Genomic DNA, 19,194 nt, shown 5'->3' on the forward strand with positions numbered 1-19,194 from the left:
CACGTATAGTATACATGTCATAAAGTTTGGCAACCTCTTGTCCCCTAGCTTAGACTGGAATTACCTCTCCACGAAAGATGTTGGAAAAGTTGAACATGGCCATTGGTGTAAATAGAAAGTGAGTGAATTTGGGCTGTTTGGCTGATTTTAYGCTATCTAAACAGTTCTTATAGAGGATGTTGAATGAGTGAAGAAGTTCTCTTATTTTTTTCTTCCACTGAAGTTGTGAGTGCTTTTAATACAGAGAATCCTTTTTGAGATGGTTGCTCATAAGGAATTGATAGCATTGTCCAAAAACTTCAGCAGCAGATTCCTGATGATTTTAATGTGAACTAAGCTGCTATAAATTTTCTAGAATGATGATTTAGCCCTTTCAGTCTGTGTCTAAAAACAAAGGAAAGAGAGAAAGTATTTGTTACCTCTTTATATTTTTGTCAAAAGATTGAAGAAAATCTGTATTGTAGAGAATAACTATTTCCAAAATTCTTTACGTCAATATAGGATTTCAATATAGGGTGAAAAATACGTGCAGACTGCAGTAAATGTTGCTACATCTCTTATGATAWCTAGACAAAATAGAGGCAAACCCTGACTCGTCTTTGAATGAAACATGATGGTGTTACTAAGTCTTTTAATCAATTATGACCGTGAACTTTCAGCAAGAACACAGTAGCCAAGGTCTTTTCAATAATAGTAATAATACTTGGGAACTGATCATTCATTTTTGTCACTTTCACTGATTTCAGTGGATGTGTTCTTTAGCACTACCTGATAGCCTTCTTATCAACCTGATAGCCACCTTCTGTGGTGGAATGGTTGCCCTCATTGATGAGGGGAGAGCAGTGAATGTTGTCTATCGTGACTTCAGTAGGGCTCATCCACACAGGCGAGCTGATGGAATGTGGGCTAGATGAGCAGACACTGAGGTGGATTGAAAACTGGCTAAAAGGCAGAGCTTAGAGGGTTCTATCAGTGCCATGAAGTCTAGCTGCAGGCCAGTAACTAACAGTGTACCCCAGGTGTCAATATTGGATCCAGTACTGTTTTACATCTTCATTAATGACCTGGATGATGGGACAGAGTGCACCCTCAGCAAGTTCACAGATGATACAAAACTATGAGTAGCTGATACACCAAAGGAACTTCATTCTTCATCTATTTCTCTATTAAGACAGAGATTTTTTCCACAGTTTGATGGAATGGGGGTGCCACTTTTTGCATTCTATTATAGTTTAGCTATGTTAGAACAGTGGCCAAACAAAAGGAGACCTGGATTATTCAGCCCGAAGTGACTGAAATTCCCACTCCCACTTCCCAGGGTAGTGTACTGGTCTCTGGGTTCATAACCAGGGAGGTGGAATATGTCCCATCTGTCCTGTTGCAACGCTGAAGAAAATGAATGTCTTTTATACTGGAAAGAARGTACAGAAGCTGCTACTGTAATCCAGGGGTAAGGACGTATCTGTGGTCTGCAGTGAGGTGGTGCGCATGTGGGCAGCCAAGGTGGGCAGATCCTGCGTTCTGAGCATTTGTGGGTCTGGGCCTAAGTTATTAATTGGTGTAAATGTCAGTGTCTGAATGTGATCCCATTGCTATTTTCTAGTACAGCTTAATTTATTGATACTGCAACTGTTGTACAAGACTGTAATGTGAAGTGACAACCATAGCATTGCRGTTGGTAATTTTGAGAAGTGATAAGGATTCTTGTTTACTCTGTAAGTGTTATAGTTTGGATTTATAGGGCATGGCCTCATGTGTTACACAAGAGAATAATTTGCAGTGGGTGTTTTTTTTTGTTCGTGTGTTATTTTCCTAATTATAATACTATCATTTCTGGAACTAAATGCCTGATTCTTCTCTTTGCCATTGTGCCAATCTTCCTCCTGGGAATTTTGTGCATTGATCATTGATAGCATCTGGTTATATAGGAAAATCCATACTCCATACTGTTAATGATGACAGATACAATTAAATTAATTCTCTGCCATCTTCTTTGGTGTACACACATTTTCCCCATTAATATTGATGGGCATTAGAGGCACAAGCACATGTTGGGAGAGCAAGCCCCTGAATGTCATGTTTTGCTCTTTGTGGAGCTGACTATATCATTTTATGTCTAAATGTAAGGGAAGCTGCTGACAGTTTTGATATATTAAATTATAACTGAGAACTAATTCAAGGATCAAAGATGCTCTTTGGGAGAGATCACTTTACTGGTAGGAAAAATCATTACCTTTTTTCCCAGTCTCATATATTTGTACTGTGTGTCTTGGAAATATAATTCCCTACAGTTTCTGAATCTTGATGTTTAATTTAACACAAAGGTCTTTGAGCAGCACAATGGGAGGGGGGCTTCTGCTAGTAAAACCTCGTAGAAGGAAATTGAAATGTACATGTTTTTTCTCATTTATCAAAGAAGTGCAAAAATCTAAACTGACATTTTATATCAAATGAATTATGAACTGTGTACTTTGTACCTAAGGGAACAACAACTAAATTAGACTTTTGTTAAAAAGAGAGAGAGGGAAAAAATAGGCTTTTAATAAAATAGACAGTCATTTTCGGTATTTTGTCTGAACCTGACATACGCTGTACTATGCAAAGAAAACTAGAGAGCATAGGCTACTTCAAAGGCTGTATGCTTTGAATGCTTTAGAGTGCATTAAGAAGTAGGTTAAGATTACACACAATAAGATTACACACAAACTAGAGTTTCTACTTAATAAGTTTTATTGCTTTGATATGTTTGTTTTCAATCTCATCCAAACCAGGTGATCAGGAAAAGATAGTATGTTTTTTGATAGTTTAAAGTTTGATTGAAACATGTAATAAATTATTTTTTTCACTTCCATCTGTCAAAGTGTGGTTGCTACTGAAAAAGACTTACAGGGAGCAAAATTTTAAAAGACACTTGATTGAAGTATGACAGGTAAAGTTACAAATAATTATGTTCTCAATATTTTAAGTGCATGATTTCCAATGTGTTTAAATTAACAATGCCTCCTGCAACCAAAAAAAAGGACTGTGACTCTGTAGAGCTAGTGTTTAAAGATTTTGTGAAATTTTGCACATTCTCAGTTTCTGAATTTCCTTCCTGAATTTCACTGGGAACCTAATTAWTCCAATGCATTGACAGAGAAAATACTTTGATATTGTTGTGATGAGCACCTAAACCTTAGGTCAGATGGGAAATGAAAAGCTGAAATTCCATATATTCTTTGACATGTCCTCTGCTGTTTGAAAAACAGCACTGTATGAACGGAATATTCAAGAACTGTTTGCTTTTATCATATTGCTAGCTATTGCTTTTATTGTGCTGTATACATACACTTTGTTATGATAAATTTCAGAAGATTAAGAAAATTAGAATATACAAAAGCTTTCAGAAACTCTGCAAGTTGCTTGCAGAGAACAAAGGTGTGTGAAAAGTGATTGTGGGAATATCATATTATGACCATAGTCTCAAAATCTGAAGCACGAGGCCAGCTCTAATGTGGTGTGTTAATGATGACACATCCTCAGTCCTGATATCCAAGTTTACTCACACTCAAGGAAGGCAAAGCCTCTCCAGTGTAGTGCAGTACCTAAGTCTTTAGATAATCCAAACAAAATTGCAACTGTCAGTAACAATAAAATAATCTAATCCTTTAGTGTGTGTGTTTGCTGTGAAGAATGATTGATTTATTGGTATAAACAGTGGCTTTATAGCTATCTTTTGTTAAAAAGTAAAATGATTGTTTTCCTTCATTTATAACTACGTTCTTACTTCATTGTTCAAGAATATTGATTTTCTAAATATTATTTCAATTTATAACTCACAGCATATTTTAGTGTTTAAACATTTAAATTCCACTAGAAATGTGGAAATGAAAATGCCTGTCTTTCTGCTAGAGAAAGAGGAGGAGGCGAAGAGGGAGGTAGAAGGGGTGCAGTGTTGTGAGTGAGCCCTGGAGAGTCAGACTTCCTGCTCATGCTTTCTGTGGAGGAGATTAGATGGAGACAATGACGRCAGGTGGGAAGAGACACTTCCTTCTTTCTCAACACCTGCCTCCCATTTGCCTTATAAAAAGGCATTGCCATTGAGACTTTTTTTGTGTGTGTGTGTGATTACCAGATATGACATGAAGAAGTTAATTAGCAGTTGTGAACCAAATCCAGAGTTGCCTGGATTACTGGGAGTAGAGTCTTTGGGGAAAACTCTTTTTCTTCTCCTTCTGCAAATGGAGAAACAACTTGAGTGGAAAAAATGGCTTCAATTGTTTCATGGCCAAAAAGTAGTCCAGCAGYTTGGATCTTGTTCATACCTGTAGGACAATGAAGATGTAATAAGACTGCAGCACTCACTGTGTGTAGTGGCTCCCTAACACCAGCTGATCTGTCTTCTTGTCAAATCTAGTTTCTATTTGTGGACGCTCTCAAGCTTGGATTCTATCATGAATGGCAATATTTCACACCATCCTSTAAGTAGCTCAAAGAAATTTATTGATTTAAAATAACTAGAACTAACCTCATTAAGGTTCTGATTTATTTGCAGAACTGAATTGCTCTCCAATCTGTACAGTTAGGAATGTATAAGCTGATGTTTCTGTTGAAATGCTTATCACATGGTAATGTTTTGTTTTCTACCAGCAAGGAAGATGGTTTTTGAGTGACAGACCTCAGGCAAATTCATGCTGCAGGTGTGCCCATACTGCTAGTGTTTGAGCAAGGAGACTTCTTGTCTGATTAGGATWTGCACATCTCTTCCAGTATCTCACTTTTTTTAGAGCTCAGTTAGGTTTCCTTGGTTTCTCTATTTGGGTTGAGATAGAGCATTAATCCTGTGCACTTGCATGAGTAGAGTGTTGCTTTTGTTTTTGAAGTTCCTGTGTTGTTTTTTTGTTTTCAGTCATCAAATAAAACATACAAGATATTAAATATTTATTTTCAACTTGTGCTCCTGATGGAAGCATGTGCATCTTGCAACATCACCACCTCCATGCCTTTTCCACTTCCTTTGTTGCTTCTTCATCTTCTACTGTGTTAGTGAGTCTCTCATTGAAAGATTAAGCTGAAAAAGAGTAAATCAGGAAATCATCTCATGCATCTTCTCTCCTCCAAACCATACCTATGTCTCATTTCTGGTAGGATATTTGTTCAGTCTGATAGAGATTTTCCAGTTTGAAATCTTTATTGCAGCAGTTTAATCTCATTACTTTGTGTCCTATTTACCAGAGAGACAGAGATTCTCTTTCTCTTTACCAAACTTTTGTGAAGTTCGAGATTGTTACCAATTCATCCCCGTCCTCTTTTCTTCTTCACCAGTCAGGTTTAGACTGTCTTCCCTCATCTTACCACAGCCATCAACGAGCTCATTTACTTTTTTTGTTGCTTTGGGGAGTCGTGTATTCCTTGAGTTACCGCACTTACTAAAAAAGGTTGTTCCAGACACTTCTGGATCCTTCATCTGCTTTCCAAGGTCCTCCTCCTTCTTGAAACCAGCTGTAGTGGCAATATAGGACCAAGAGTTATCTTTCATCTGTTATCTTGGAGCTCATCTAGCACTCTTTACCATCAGGGAAGAAAGAAAACTCTTCTGCCTTCCTGCCGTCTAGACTGTAACGTTTTTAAAGCTTTTTAGGACTTTCTCAAGGGAAGTATTTTGTTCTCCATGTTCCTTTGCTGTAAGGAACTAATGCACCAGTGCACCCATAGATATATTTCACCACATGACAACAAGGGGAGTAGCAAAGCTCGGAATGATATTGCCTAGTAGTCTGTTAGCTACCATCAGCTAGATAATTGCCTCTTTCAATTCAGCTGCTGAAACTTGGAAATATCTTGCTTGTTCCAGGAATGTGAACTTTCGTCTGCCAGCCTACTCTCCTCYTCTTGCCTGCTGTGTTAAGTTAGAGGGCTAAACACCGACGCTGTCTATTAGGAACTACCATGTTCCTCTACCTTCTTTTGGGTCAGGATAGAAAATTATTAAGGCATGACCACTGAAGATCAAATGAAATCCTTGATTAATGTCCTCCATCTGCTTAATGTGGTAGATTTTCCTCTCTGTTTGTGGTGACTCAGTTTCCTGAATTGTACTTTAAATGACTGTTGATGGAATAGATGAGGTCTTTCTCAATAATTGTCTGTGGTTATTGCTATGGTTGTGACAACCTGTTAGCTTCAGGGCTTGTAGCTACTTAAGAAATGATAAGTTTCAACCATGGAGGAAGAAAGCTTAAAGGCTGGCCTGCAGTTCTTTGAAGTTGTATCATCAGCATTAAGAAAATAATCTCAATTTATCCAAGCGTCTCTTTGCCAACTCTCTGAGAGTCTCTTAACAAAGGTGAGAGATGCTAGTGTTTACATCAGTGTGACCCATTAGTATGCCTGCCTCTGGCCATAGTTCTCTACCTCTAGATATCAATTAAAAGAGAARCTACAAGATTTTGAAGGTGTTTTCAAATTCTTTCTTTCTATTTTTTCCAAACAAAAAAGGGCAAAAAAGCAAAACGTATCATCTTGAAGTTCACTTTACAGCTGCTTCATGCAGGAAGTGGAAGATATCACACAAATATGGGCAGAATCTGGTTCCCTCCCCTCTTGCCACATCTGTTCCCCTAAGTAAGGGAAAAATGGCAGTTTTATTGCACGTATAAGAAAGATCTGATAGTTTCTCAAAGCTACTTCACATACGTATTTCATTTCCTAAATGACTAGAGTCACAATGTACCCACAACAGTTGTTTGTCTAGCATGAATTTCTGTCTCATTTTTTAAATACCAATCCTTATGTTTTTTCCTCATGGCCTTTTTTAAAAATTAATTTTGTGATATGACAGTTATTGGCTAAGCATCCTTTTAAACAGCCTGATGAATAATTGGTTTTACTGGGCAGTTATAAATTCCATCCAATATCTTTATTACAGGTATTATAATCATTAATCATTCAGCTAATTGCTTATTGGCATTCTTTTGTGGCTTTTAGAGTTTAGCAAAGTTCTTGCTGAGTAACATAGATAAACTTCTTCATGAGGGAATAGCACGAGTGAATAAAGGCAGGTTACCTCTTGTTATACAGCTGTAAGGTAAATGAGACAAATGTGTGAGATGTTTTTATAGTGTCAACTTCAGTAAAAGATAACACCTTGGAAAGGGGTATGTCTTTCACGTATTTTTACATGAGACCCATATCCTAATTGCATGTGCACGTGCAGAAAAGTTCATTAAAAGGAGAAGGAGTCTGAGTTTTGTTTTCTTTAGAGCAGTATTAATAAGGAATATGTAAGTCCTCTCTGGGATTTCGTAAGAGGATTGTTTTAAATTTCAGGTCTCCAGGCCACTGCATAAAGCTTGAGCTGATTTTCAGGGCCCTACTAAAATTGTACTGTGCAGCTTGGAATACCAAATAGTGCAAGTGGAGGAAAGTTTGCAGATAAAGCTTACACACTGAATTCAAATAAAGATTTTCAGGCTTTATATTTTAGTTTTTCCAAGTGATACTGGGTGTTACTGCTATAAGTAGCAATAAAGATTAAAAAGTGAACAGGTCTGCAAAGCAACTCCTTTTCAAATGAAATTATTATATCAGAGATCAGGTCTATAAAAYGGGATAGATCGTGAAGAGAGAATGAGATATTTCTGTACCTTATTTACCTTATACAATTGGAAGGAAAATGTTAAGAACAGTGGGTGTGAACAGATGTGGATTTACTGGGAGGTTTAAGAAGGCTTTAAGCCACTGCTTTATGTCTCATTAGTTGCTTTTTCCCATACTGCAGCTTCCCTTCCTTTCCGAAGCTCCATATGCCAGAAGGAGGCAGGCAAGAAGGCTGCCATGGACATCACATATCATATGATACAAAGCGTCTGGAAATGTGTTGAACAAGGATGTATAATAGAAAACTAACATTAGGGCTATGTTTCTCCCTGGTAGATGTATTATTAGGTRTAGCTATATCTGTAACTGAAAACATGTATTCTTGGAGTTAAAAAATTAAAAGGAAGATCCAAGAATACTGTATGCAATTGTTACACATTGAGTAGGTRAAAAACAAGGTGGTTGAATACATACATTAAATGAAAAATCAATAGCTACTGTGTGCATTCACTATGCATCGAATAGGTGAGATGGCTGGGAAAAGAAGGTTAAAAAAGCAGAGTAAACGTCAATGAGCCTGTGAAGATAAGAAACAAAAAAAGCAATCTTCTGCTTTGCCAACAGATAAAGGTTTATAACTAGCATGCCCTTCTAGTGATGACATATGGCCCAGCAACATGGCCTGTCTTTCAGTTAAATGAAACAAAAACACGATGTCCATATTGAAAATTATGGAGAGTGCAATGAYTGGAATTATTTGGACTGACCAAACAGCTAGATAACAGGCATACTRGAGAAAATCAGGAGAAACAAATATCAAGGTGCAGAACATATTGCCATAAGAAGTGCCATGATGAGATGATCTCAGTATGGGCACCTAAAATAGAAAATAAATCAGGAGTATCTAAACAACCAATGCAATAAGATAATGAAATGGGGTTTGTGAATTGAACCTGGAAAAGGATGAGAGTGGGCATGACTGAACGAGACATTCATCTAAAGGCAGGCTTACTGAAGCTGTTCCTTGCTGTTATGGCACAAACTGTGAAGAGCCAATTTTCCTTCCTCTGTAGTTAAATGCCTGCAATTATCATTTGCGTACACATGGGTTTGAAAAATATTTAGATAAGATGTAAATGCATCATCTGTGCTAAATATTTTGCACATGCAGATGTGGCAAACTGTAGAGTAACATTTGCATAGTTCCAAACTCTTCTGGTTGCCTGTCTGCAGATACTATGGAGAGAGCAGATGAATATCTGATGACTGTTAAAAAGCAGTGTCACTTCATCAAARGTGCTGTGAATTTGTGCCGATTTGATAGTATCAAATCATTTTCTTCCTGGCTTTTCTTAAAGAGCAATAATGMAGACATTTTCAACGCTAAATCATAATATGTTGTCCTAATGATAATTCACTCTTAATAATCTTACGTAAATTCTACTTTCAGATAATTTAAATTTCAGGAATATATTCTTATGGTAAGTATGGACAATATCTCTTTAAAAGGCAGTCTTTTAACATGGAGGAAATATTCAAATGCAAGCATTTAATGTAATGCTTGTGGTCYTAAAACAGCCAAATCCTTACAAGGCTGACGAATACAGCATCTGCTGCTTAAAATGAGGAAACTGAGGCAAGAAACTAAAACAGTTTTCAAAGACTATTTTCAAAGCATGTTAGTGGCAGAGCAGGGATCAAGCCTTTCTTGACTCATTTGCATGTACCAGAGTACCCAGAATATAATATATTAGTGTGAACTTGAAACAATCTTCAATTTTTATTATTTTGTAGAGTTGTTTATTAATTAATCCTTTGTTTAAAATTGACATCTGGTTAAGTATTTTATTYAGCCTTTGTAGTCTCTTCATAGATAAAGCGTGACTTTCTACTCTGCTAAGTGAGGATTTACTGGGCTAGATGTTGATTCAGTAGGTTGCAAGTGGAGTGGCTGCCCCTTGAGTGTCATATTAAAGCTTGAGGGGAGCTTTTTGAGCAACATTGCATCTTAAAGGTGATATATCAAGCTGATAGATACATGGCTCTTCTGTTGAGAAATTTTCAGTAGAATTATTGCTGGTTGCCAGTTATTACTTGGATAGTAAAGAGTCTCTTGGGAATACGGGTTGGATAAAAAGGGTTAAGCTGAGGGGAATGTTACAGTGAAGACCTTGATGATGTTGAGTGTTTGAAATAATCAAAGGATGTTTTGTATGCAATTTAGAAATGCTAGTTTTGGGAGGAAGTGCTCTGTGGTTTTAATGTTGGAAATGTGAGCAGTTTTACAGAACGCTTTTCTCATTATGGCTCAGTAGAAACTCAAAAATTTTAGCATTGCACAGTCCTGGCCTACTGTCCCATTCTTTTCAAAGTGCATATTAATGACATTCTTGGCAAACTAGGGGAAATATTTTAGATAATATTTAGATAAATTTGCTGTATATTCTAACATGTTGGCTTGAAAGTAGTGGGGTAGACTTGCTCTACAGATCAGTTGACTTTTATAGGAGAGATTTTTCCAAATTTTCTATTCTTCCTTATGTTGTGCTTTGTTAGTAGAAAAGATTTGAACATTTAGTTGTGATTACTTACACCATTAAAGTAACATCTGCACTATGAATTGTTTTTGACATATAGACAGCTACATCTTTCTTTCTTGATGAACATTCCTATATCACTATAATAACCACCACTGTATGTACATAAAGCTTAATCAGAGGTCTTATTTTATGGATCTCAGAGAGCTTTACAAAGGACGATAAGTATTATTATCTCCATTTAACATATTGAGAAATGAAAGACAAAGGTGAACTCATGTGTCCTGACAGAGCTGGAAATAAATTTAACACTTTTGTGTCCTAAGTGAGTTGCTTACACTGTCTCTTCAATAACAATGTGAACATTGGCTTCCTGACCAAATTATATCTCAGCTAGTTAGATTCATTTTTAGATTTGGCTTTTCTGCTCTGTAGAATTTGTGTCCACTTAAACAACTGACTCATTTTAAGCTCCAGACACAGTTCAGTTTYGAATGAAGTAGTACCTTGCTTTGAAGAGGTTTTGAGCCTTTCTGCTTGTATCAGCTTATGAAAACACTTTAAACTCTCTGATAAAAGGTTTCACAAGTATAGTGTCGTCTTTCTTGTGCTGGCAGGGCTTGCATGCTATCAACTTTAGGAATCATTTTTAAAAGGATGCCAAAATAGTTCATAATTACCTGCAAGTACTGTACTTTACATTGATAAGATTTAAATCCCCCAATCACAAGACCTAATGCTAACCTTAGTTGCATTGCTGCTAAATAGAACAATGTAAAGTGAAATAAATATATGTTCTCCATTTTACTCTGTGTGATTTAATTCATATATAGAGGCATTTGATGTGTGATGTTTGGTGGTTCAGCTAGAGATACGTAGGGGATGTTCCAACTAAATATTCTTCTAGCTTCTTCCCTCCGAACTGAGTTGTTCAGAGGTTCTTGATTAGCCTTGAAGGTGCTGGCAATGGATTTGTATGCCACAAATTACCTTAGGCTCAGCCATCTTCTGAATTTGGAAGTAGGAAGTTTAAAAGTTTTCTTAGGATTCACCAGAGTGATTACCTATCTCTAGGTAGCCACAACAGGAGGGAGCTTCCAAACACTGGCAGCTTGGCTAAGGCCCAACAATTTCATGTTGGCTTTTTCATGGTAACAGAGGGAGGGGGGGAGGGAGGGAGGCTAGAGAAGCCACCCCTCTTCTTTGTGCCTTGAAAAGACAAGGAGAGGTTGCAGGGCTAAAGGCCAATTCTCATAAGCCTGGTAATAACTCAGGGACCCCAGCAGCCAGCTTTTAGTAAAATTATTTTATGAGGACTTGTGGACTTTGAACTTAGAGGAAAAAGAATAAGAATATCCAGAYTGGAACAAGCCATGTCTTCTCCCTTTCCTATGTAATATGACTTGGAGCCGGAACTGAAGAACTATAAATTTCCCCAAGCATAGGTATGTTAATGAGAGTAATATAGCCAGGTGCTAGTTTATGCCTCTCTGTGTGTATGTACCTTGGTATAAATAAATGCTTTTGTATATGACTGATTAATGTTTTTTCTTGAGAGTCGGTGCCATCCTTTCATCTTTTTCAGGGAGAGGAAGATTCAGGCAGTCTCTCACCAAGTCTGTTCCTTCCCCCCTTAGTAAGCCATACATATTCACGTGGTAAATCAGGATTATAAAACTTATTATAAACTACTGCTCACTCATCTATCCAGATTAGTAAATCTGGCTCTCAGGTGCAGTTTTTCAGTCAGCACACTATCCTGCAAGTGTGCTGAGCCATAGGTTGGCTTACAACTCTGCCTTAAGTGGCAGATATGTGAGACTGGTTTTCAATGTAGAGGAAGAAGTCAATAAGAGCAATAAAAAAAATTCTGTTGGAATGACCAAAGAAAGAAGCGAATAATAACTACTGGACAATGAAAGCAGAAACATTAGACAAGTTTAAATGGCAAAGGCAGTAACGTTCCAGTGTTTTAACTTTTTGGAAGAGAACTACAGTGACATACATCACATATAAAAATTTTAGGTTTGTTTATTTCCAAAGTATCTCCAACAGATCTTTTTTTAAAAAAAAAAAAAAAAAAAAAAAAAAAAGAAAAATGTACAGAGCCATAAACCCACTGGTATGTAGAGGCATAGTTCTTTTTACTGCATGCGGTGAAATTTGCAGCAGTTAAAGGTCATTGGTGGTATCGCTAGTAACAGATTTTGATCTGGAGTTCCTGGGCTTTATAAAAATTAATTTTCTTAACAAAATAGTGGGCTAGAGACTGAGATTTCAAAGAATTTTGATTTTTATAATTTTTAATTTATTTATTAAAAAAAAATGTTTCCTTAAAATTTCTGCTTTTTTCTTTTAAAATTATTATTAATGTATAAGAGTGAGAAGGTATAGGATTGATAAAAGATCTGATCAATGTTACTCTTGCTGGGAAAGATTTCTGTGAGCAGTTCTTTAACTTCTGAGGGTGGCAGAACTGGGCAGTTGGAGRAGCAGATAATATACAAACAGGTGGTAGAGAATATGTTGCTTCTGAATTCCTTTTGGTGTTTAGGGGTTTGCTTTTAGCAAAATGATATTCATGTAACTGTATTGCAAAGACAAAAATAAAGAACTATCATAGTTCAGTAGTGAAAACGTTAAACTAAATGGACCACGTTAACATTGCTGTTGATCCTGAGGAACAGTTTTTCCAGTATATGGAGCATTTTGTTTCCATTCAGCATATGTTCTCCATGGTTTTCTCTGCTCTAATTCATCCGTGTTTTTCGACAGCTCCAGATGGCGTGATGCCTCCAAGGCTTTCATCTGCCACTCCGACCAGTCTTCAGGTTGCCTGGTCTACACCAGTTCGTAACAACGCCCCAGGCTTGCCCAGCTACCAACTCCAGATGAGGCCGAGGCATTCTGCTGGTGACATTCTAGAGTACGCGGACCGTAACAAGGCCACCGTAAACTGTTAAGCAAGAGAAGTGCCATGMTCTCCAATATGGCTCACCTTTATGGCTCATGATCTCAAATATAGGCTCACCTTATAATGTGTTAGTCTTTCTTTCACTGCTGGCACAATCAGCTCTGTGACTTACACTGCTTTTCTTTGCAGGTTGCTTTCCAGCCCTACTGCTTCCTTACAGCACAGGGTCAGAGATCTGCAGCCATACACTGAGTACGAGATAAGAGTGGTTGCTTCCAACGGTTATGGCAATGCTTACAGCAACTGGACTTCAATGACCACAGCAGAAGACAGTAAGCACTCCAATTTTATTTAACTCCCTTTAGCAGAAATATAAATAACATYTCAGCTGCCACTGCACGTAATTTCTTTTGGTTATCTAGCTTTCTCAGTTACATAGSAATAATGCATTTCCTTCCTGAATATCAAGTATCAGTTATCTGAGATTTTCATTGAACAAGTGTATTTAAATACATATTTTGGGAATAAGTATCCAATTTCTTTATACTATACCCCTCCATGTATATATTTTCATATATAGTCAGGTTAAGATATACTCACAGCTTTTTAAAGGGTATTCCTTTATATACAAAAAGACTTGATTCTGATTTCAGACATAACAGAGAAAATAAGTTGAAGTGCACAGTATATGACAGTTGTCTGACTTCTGTGGTACATCTTAGGTAATCTCAGCACAGCTGAAAAGAAGTTTTCATTACAGCTGATCTGTGCTAATTCAAATTAGTGGTCTACAGGTCTAAAATTCAGTTTGTCGTTGCCAATCCCATCATTTTCTTCATTATTAGCTYTTATATTCTGCATACTCTACTTATATTTGTTCAACCGTCCTTCGATTTAACAGTCAAGAGTCAGCATATAGGTACAGCCATTTTAGGTGTCAGTCTAGGAATTCGCATCTAGTGTGGTATTTAAGCAAAAACTGATGACAAAATTGGAACTTACTGTACATGAAGTACATAATATTCAGGKTTTTTTTTTAGAAGCTTAGCTATTAGTTTTCTCTTACACTGTAATAGGAAACCTAATAACACCCTTTGTGGAAAAAGCTGTTGTTTTCAAATAAAATCTTTGTTAGTGTGTTTTTATAGATCTGTAATGACCCCATTGTACTACATTTTAGAGCAATTGAAGTATTTTCTAAAGAGATTGTTCYTGTTACATCTTGTTTAATAACAAAGCAAGAAATTCTGAAGGGGGRAAAGGTGTGTTTTTGTTTTTATGATAAAAATCCAAAATCCTAGCTTCCTGGTTTCATTAATGGCCTATTTGCACAGCATTCACACTGAAATGTGCTTTGCTGTTACTCTTTCTTTTACACTGATACGAGATCTGTATTTGGGACTCTGCCTTTAACGTAGCATTCACAAGCAGTTGTTGTAGGAATTATTCAGTGCTTGTGACTCAGCTTGGTTTTAGTTCTTTTMCTAGATGGATAGCTGTCTAACTCTTTTTCTAGATGTTTCCTAAAGAATGTTCCCACAACTGGAATACATGTTTTGTTTAAAGCTGAGCAAGTAAGTCATAACAGAAATTTATCTGATAAATACATTCAAGCTTCAAAAATACAAATGCTTCTATAKATACATTACCTATGCTTATGAACAAAAGTAAGTTCTGAAGTTGGCCTCTGCAGGCTGGAGACCTGTTATCTACCTGTGAAAATCTTTGTAGAGATTCAATTCCTTTATTTTTTACTTTTTTACCGAAAGTGGATATAATAATACTAAATTTATTTAATGTTAATGATCTGATTGCAACTAGTCCACCTATTTTGTTGAAACATCAATTGTTATTTATCTCTGGTCAGATAATTCAGTGTTGTTTCTTTCTTAGATAGCAGGAGCACAGAAGTATATTTAGAAGGCTTTGCTTATTAGTAAATGTAAAAACTATTTTTTGTGCAAAGTAGTAGATGTAGAACTTTCAAATTTTCTTTTTGCTAATTAAGTATCGAGCAGGAGGCCTGCACAGGATATGCATTCCAATACAGTCCTCCTTGTAAAAGTTACCTGCTGATAGAACGTGGATGGCCTTTGTGCACTGACGTGAAAATTTACCCTCTGTAAAACCTGACTGCGTAAATACCTGAAGTCAGTGCAGGAGGTAGATGTGGCCAAAGAAGATTTAAGAACAAGAGAAAATTAATATAATGCCTCTGCAGAATTTACTCAGTTCAAATATTTTGAGATTAACAATCCGTTTGCCTCTTCAGCTGTGATGCTGCATCTTGTTCCTTAGTTTAAAACAAACTTCTGTATTTCAGTTATAAACTCTATGTCTCCTTGGGGAAAATGATTTTTCCTAAAACATCCTATTCTTCTTGCATTAATACTGATGAAGAATAAGTGCTGGTGTGTGTCTGCTATCCAACAATTCTTGTAATTTAACAACAAAACTTTCWGTGGGGACTGAGGACTCTGGTTTTGGTGTCATTGTGGAGGGCTGCCATTTGTCAAAACATGTTCAACTCAGTTACTTAAAACTGAATGATTTGCRTTGGATATGAGTAGCATTTCTGTCAAGGCTTCAATGTGTTTCTTATAAAACTGCCTGTACTGACAGCTTGTTGCAAAACCGCACATAATTCCTGGCCCTGCTAACCAATACACTTTCACTTTTTGAAGTACAATTTGACAGTAGAAATTTCCCGTTATCTCTTATTCTGCTGAAATATATGTGTGTACTCATGTTCTGATTGAATTCTACACAGTGAGTGTATGTCTCRCTTGTTTCACTAAAGCATAAAATATCTGTAGGAATAAAATACATACGTGAGTATGCATATGCACACCTGCACCTGAGATCAATAGATGTAAATCAACACACCTTGTTTAAAAGTCAACAGAGTATACTAATACAAGCTGACAATTTCACAATCATTGTCTATTGAACAGTATATTTTATTTATGATGAATATTTAGTAAAGTGGGAGGAAATTAGGAAACATTAAGGAAAAAATAGCAAATGCTGCCATAAAAATCAGCTGTATCTGATAATAGAATATTTTACTATAAAGATTAGTAAGTTTGGGGATATTTTTTAATGCAAGAAAACATACTGGAAAAATTTTGACAGATTTTCAAATATTTCAATTTACAAGAGCATGATGCTAGTAACAGATTCAGTGCATTCTTTTAAACTCTACCCTGCAAGTGCCAGATAACAATAATATACATATCCTATGAATATTTTAAAAACTTGTTAAAGGTGTTAATAAAAGATGTTTGTTCCAGTGATCTTGGTCAGTATAGCATCAGACTATTTGCTGCCAGACAAATAAAAGCAGCTGATGAATTTCTGAATTAGATTTTGCTTTCAGTAACTTGAGTGTAAATTTTAAATTAACTCTGTTGCAATCAGTATCAACACTGAACTAAGAGATCAGTATGTACCATTGAAATGAGAGCATGTGTTGTATTTAGAAATAAAATTTCCAGATATAAAAATAAAGAAATTAATTGAGTTTTCTCTTTTATCATGGTAAGGCTTTGAACAATCTGGGAAGGAAGCTACAAAGGAATTGGTTATAGTTTTCTGCAKCTGGTCCTATGCCAGTTGAAGTATTCTTGTGGTATAACTTTAAGGTTGGTAAATTATACTGGGTGGCAGCTTTCCACCAGAAGTAATATTAGATGGCAGAGATAGTTCCAAAATCAAAAAGGTGCTTTTTCTTGTGTCTAAGAAAATCTATATTTATATGGACAAGTTACAAGCTACCAAAGAATTGTTACTTTTCAGAAGCAAGCTGCCAGTTCTTATCTTCTGAATGTCCCCGAAACTGTTTGCCGTCTGATGAATGACCTGCGTACCCCTTCAATCATCATCCTGTTCTCTTTCACATGACTACATTTTAGTCCCTTGGGCTAGTGTACCCTCCCCATATGTGGAGTTCTTCCTGAAAGCCTTTGCATGGCTTGCACTATTTGAGAGAGAGGTTTTTGTGACTTKCCTATCAGGCAGTCTAGTTTTTGTTCTTTTTCTTAGTTAATGTGATTGCGAGTCCATCTCTCTTATTTATAAAGAGGCTATAGGCCTGTCCCATGTTTATTCACAGTAAGTAATGTCAAACGTACACAATACACAGTGGTGGCTTGAGATCATTATTTATGAGAATTGCTAGAGACTGCAACCAAGAAAAAGGTAAATGAAATGATGCAACGTATCAGCTGAGGTATTTCCTGGAGAAATAAGGAATTGTTATTGCTATTGTACAAACTGTTCTTCCGTGCTCCTCTGGCATTCACAGCACAAAGCTTTGGTTCCAGGGTGAGGAAGAGTATTCTGTTTAAGTTTCTCTACATAGTCAACAGAGAGAGACAGGTTCCTCTATAGGGCAGTTCAGGACAGAGAGTAAATGCTGCATTTTCCCTTATCTTTCAGAAGAGCTTTCTTTCTCTGCTGATTGTATAGGGTGTCTGAAAAAAATAGTCTCCTAATATAGGCACGTAAACTAGGTCTATATAATTKAGGCATATAACCTAATCCATAGTTAATTGATGGGAGTCTGGACACCTGTGGTCAAGAAAGATAAATGGAAACTGCAGCAAGAAAAGATGAAACCTGCCGAGGTGAAAAAGGGAATAGAAAGTCACGTGAAATATATGGCTGGGTGGATACCAGAAGGAGAGGAGAACAAATTAAACAAAAGTAATATTGTGGCACATGATGAAGAGTACAAACTGCGTGGACCTGCCTTTACATTAGGAATTAGAAGTTTCTTAAATGCTAGGCAGAGGCTCTGGAACCAACATCSTGCCAGAGTAGTAGGGGTCAAAAAATCTAAATATTTTGAAGATGGTTTTCAATACATATTGGAAGGGGTTCATACCGACTGCATGTAATTGTACAAAAAGCTTAATGACTTTTGAGTTCTATGATCTGAAGTGATAAGAGAGTCCTGTGACCACTTGTGACCAGACCTACACAACTTGGATTCTCTGCTGGATACAGTCAGTAGTTTATGAAAGGCACTACCYTTTGTTAATATGTTTAATTTCATTGCCCATGTTCCTGAAAAGAGTAAATGATTCAAGAATAAAAGGCACAGAATGTCTATTCTGCTTAGTGAGTGAGTTTCCTCGCAAATCAGGTATTTCTCATTAGCTTTAAAGGGCAGTAATCCAGGTACATGTCTCAGTATATTAATGAAAGTATAGATTCTCCAAAAATATCTCCTTGAGAGTGTATGTCCCTCTGCACCCTGGATCTGTACAATAAGTAAACAAATGTTGTGGTTCTAGTCAGGGAATTAAAAAAGATTAATGGCAGTTTTGTACCTTCATTTTAAGTAGAGTCTGAACTTTTGAAGCAGATGAACAAAATAGCCTGCCATAAAAGATAATTTCATTTGCCAAAATTAAACTACCTTCCAGTATTAATACTATAATGAAATAGTTTGAAATATGAACCAAGAATCTTAGGGAAAAAGATGCCCACAGTTCTTGTGTTCAGTAGTTACTTCTATAAACAATTACATCCAGGTAAAAATCTTTATGATTTTATTTTCATCATTGTCAGGCTGAGCTGTGTAGCTGTCATACTTTGCAGTCTTCCCTCCAGTGACAACCACATTGACAACATGTTATACTCCACATTGATTTTACAGTTAAGGAGCTGATTGTGATATATAGGGATTTTAAGAATTCAGCTGAGAGGCTGACTTTTGCCTTTTATCATTCCATTAAAATTTTATAACCATCTTTTTCATGTCATTTCATCCATGAATTCTTACTTTAGAAAGTGATAGCTACTGCTGTGAGCATAACTTTTCTCATGTTCAGAGCTTTTTATTGTATTAGCAAACTATCCCAATTATAGTTAATACTCATGTTTTACATAATTGTGGTGACCCTTTCAACCAAGCGGTATCGTGCTAGTTGATTTGTATATAGAATTAGATGATTCTGCTTGCCATTTAGAAAGAAGCTACACTGAATGATTGTTGGGGATCAGGATTTAATGCTTTCCCATCCAGTGGGGCCAATTAAGCATCTCTCAAATGTCTTGTTTGAATTGAGAGAGTCTTAAAAGTCTCTCTTTTAAAAGGGCAGTAGGGAATGTATGGGAAGGTATGTTAGCTACCAAAATACACTTTTTTGAGGGAGG

At 36.5% G+C, this 19,194-nt stretch overlaps 1 protein-coding gene across 1 annotated transcript in view; it reads left to right on the forward strand.

Annotated features, from left to right (window-relative positions):
- Window positions 1-19,194, forward strand: part of USH2A (usherin) — a 399,365-nt gene that overhangs the window by 244,039 nt on the left and 136,132 nt on the right. Inside the window, exons 38-39 of the mRNA XM_085300119.1 lie at window positions 12,891-13,041; window positions 13,219-13,361. Of these exons, the coding sequence (XP_085156245.1) occupies window positions 12,891-13,041; window positions 13,219-13,361 (294 nt within the window). The remainder of the gene's footprint in view (window positions 1-12,890; window positions 13,042-13,218; window positions 13,362-19,194) is intronic.

This window comes from Rhea americana, unplaced genomic scaffold (assembly GCF_003343005.1).
Source record: "Rhea americana isolate MKP2758 unplaced genomic scaffold, rheAme1 scaffold_160, whole genome shotgun sequence".
In the NCBI taxonomy this organism is placed as follows: Eukaryota; Metazoa; Chordata; class Aves; order Rheiformes; family Rheidae; genus Rhea; species Rhea americana.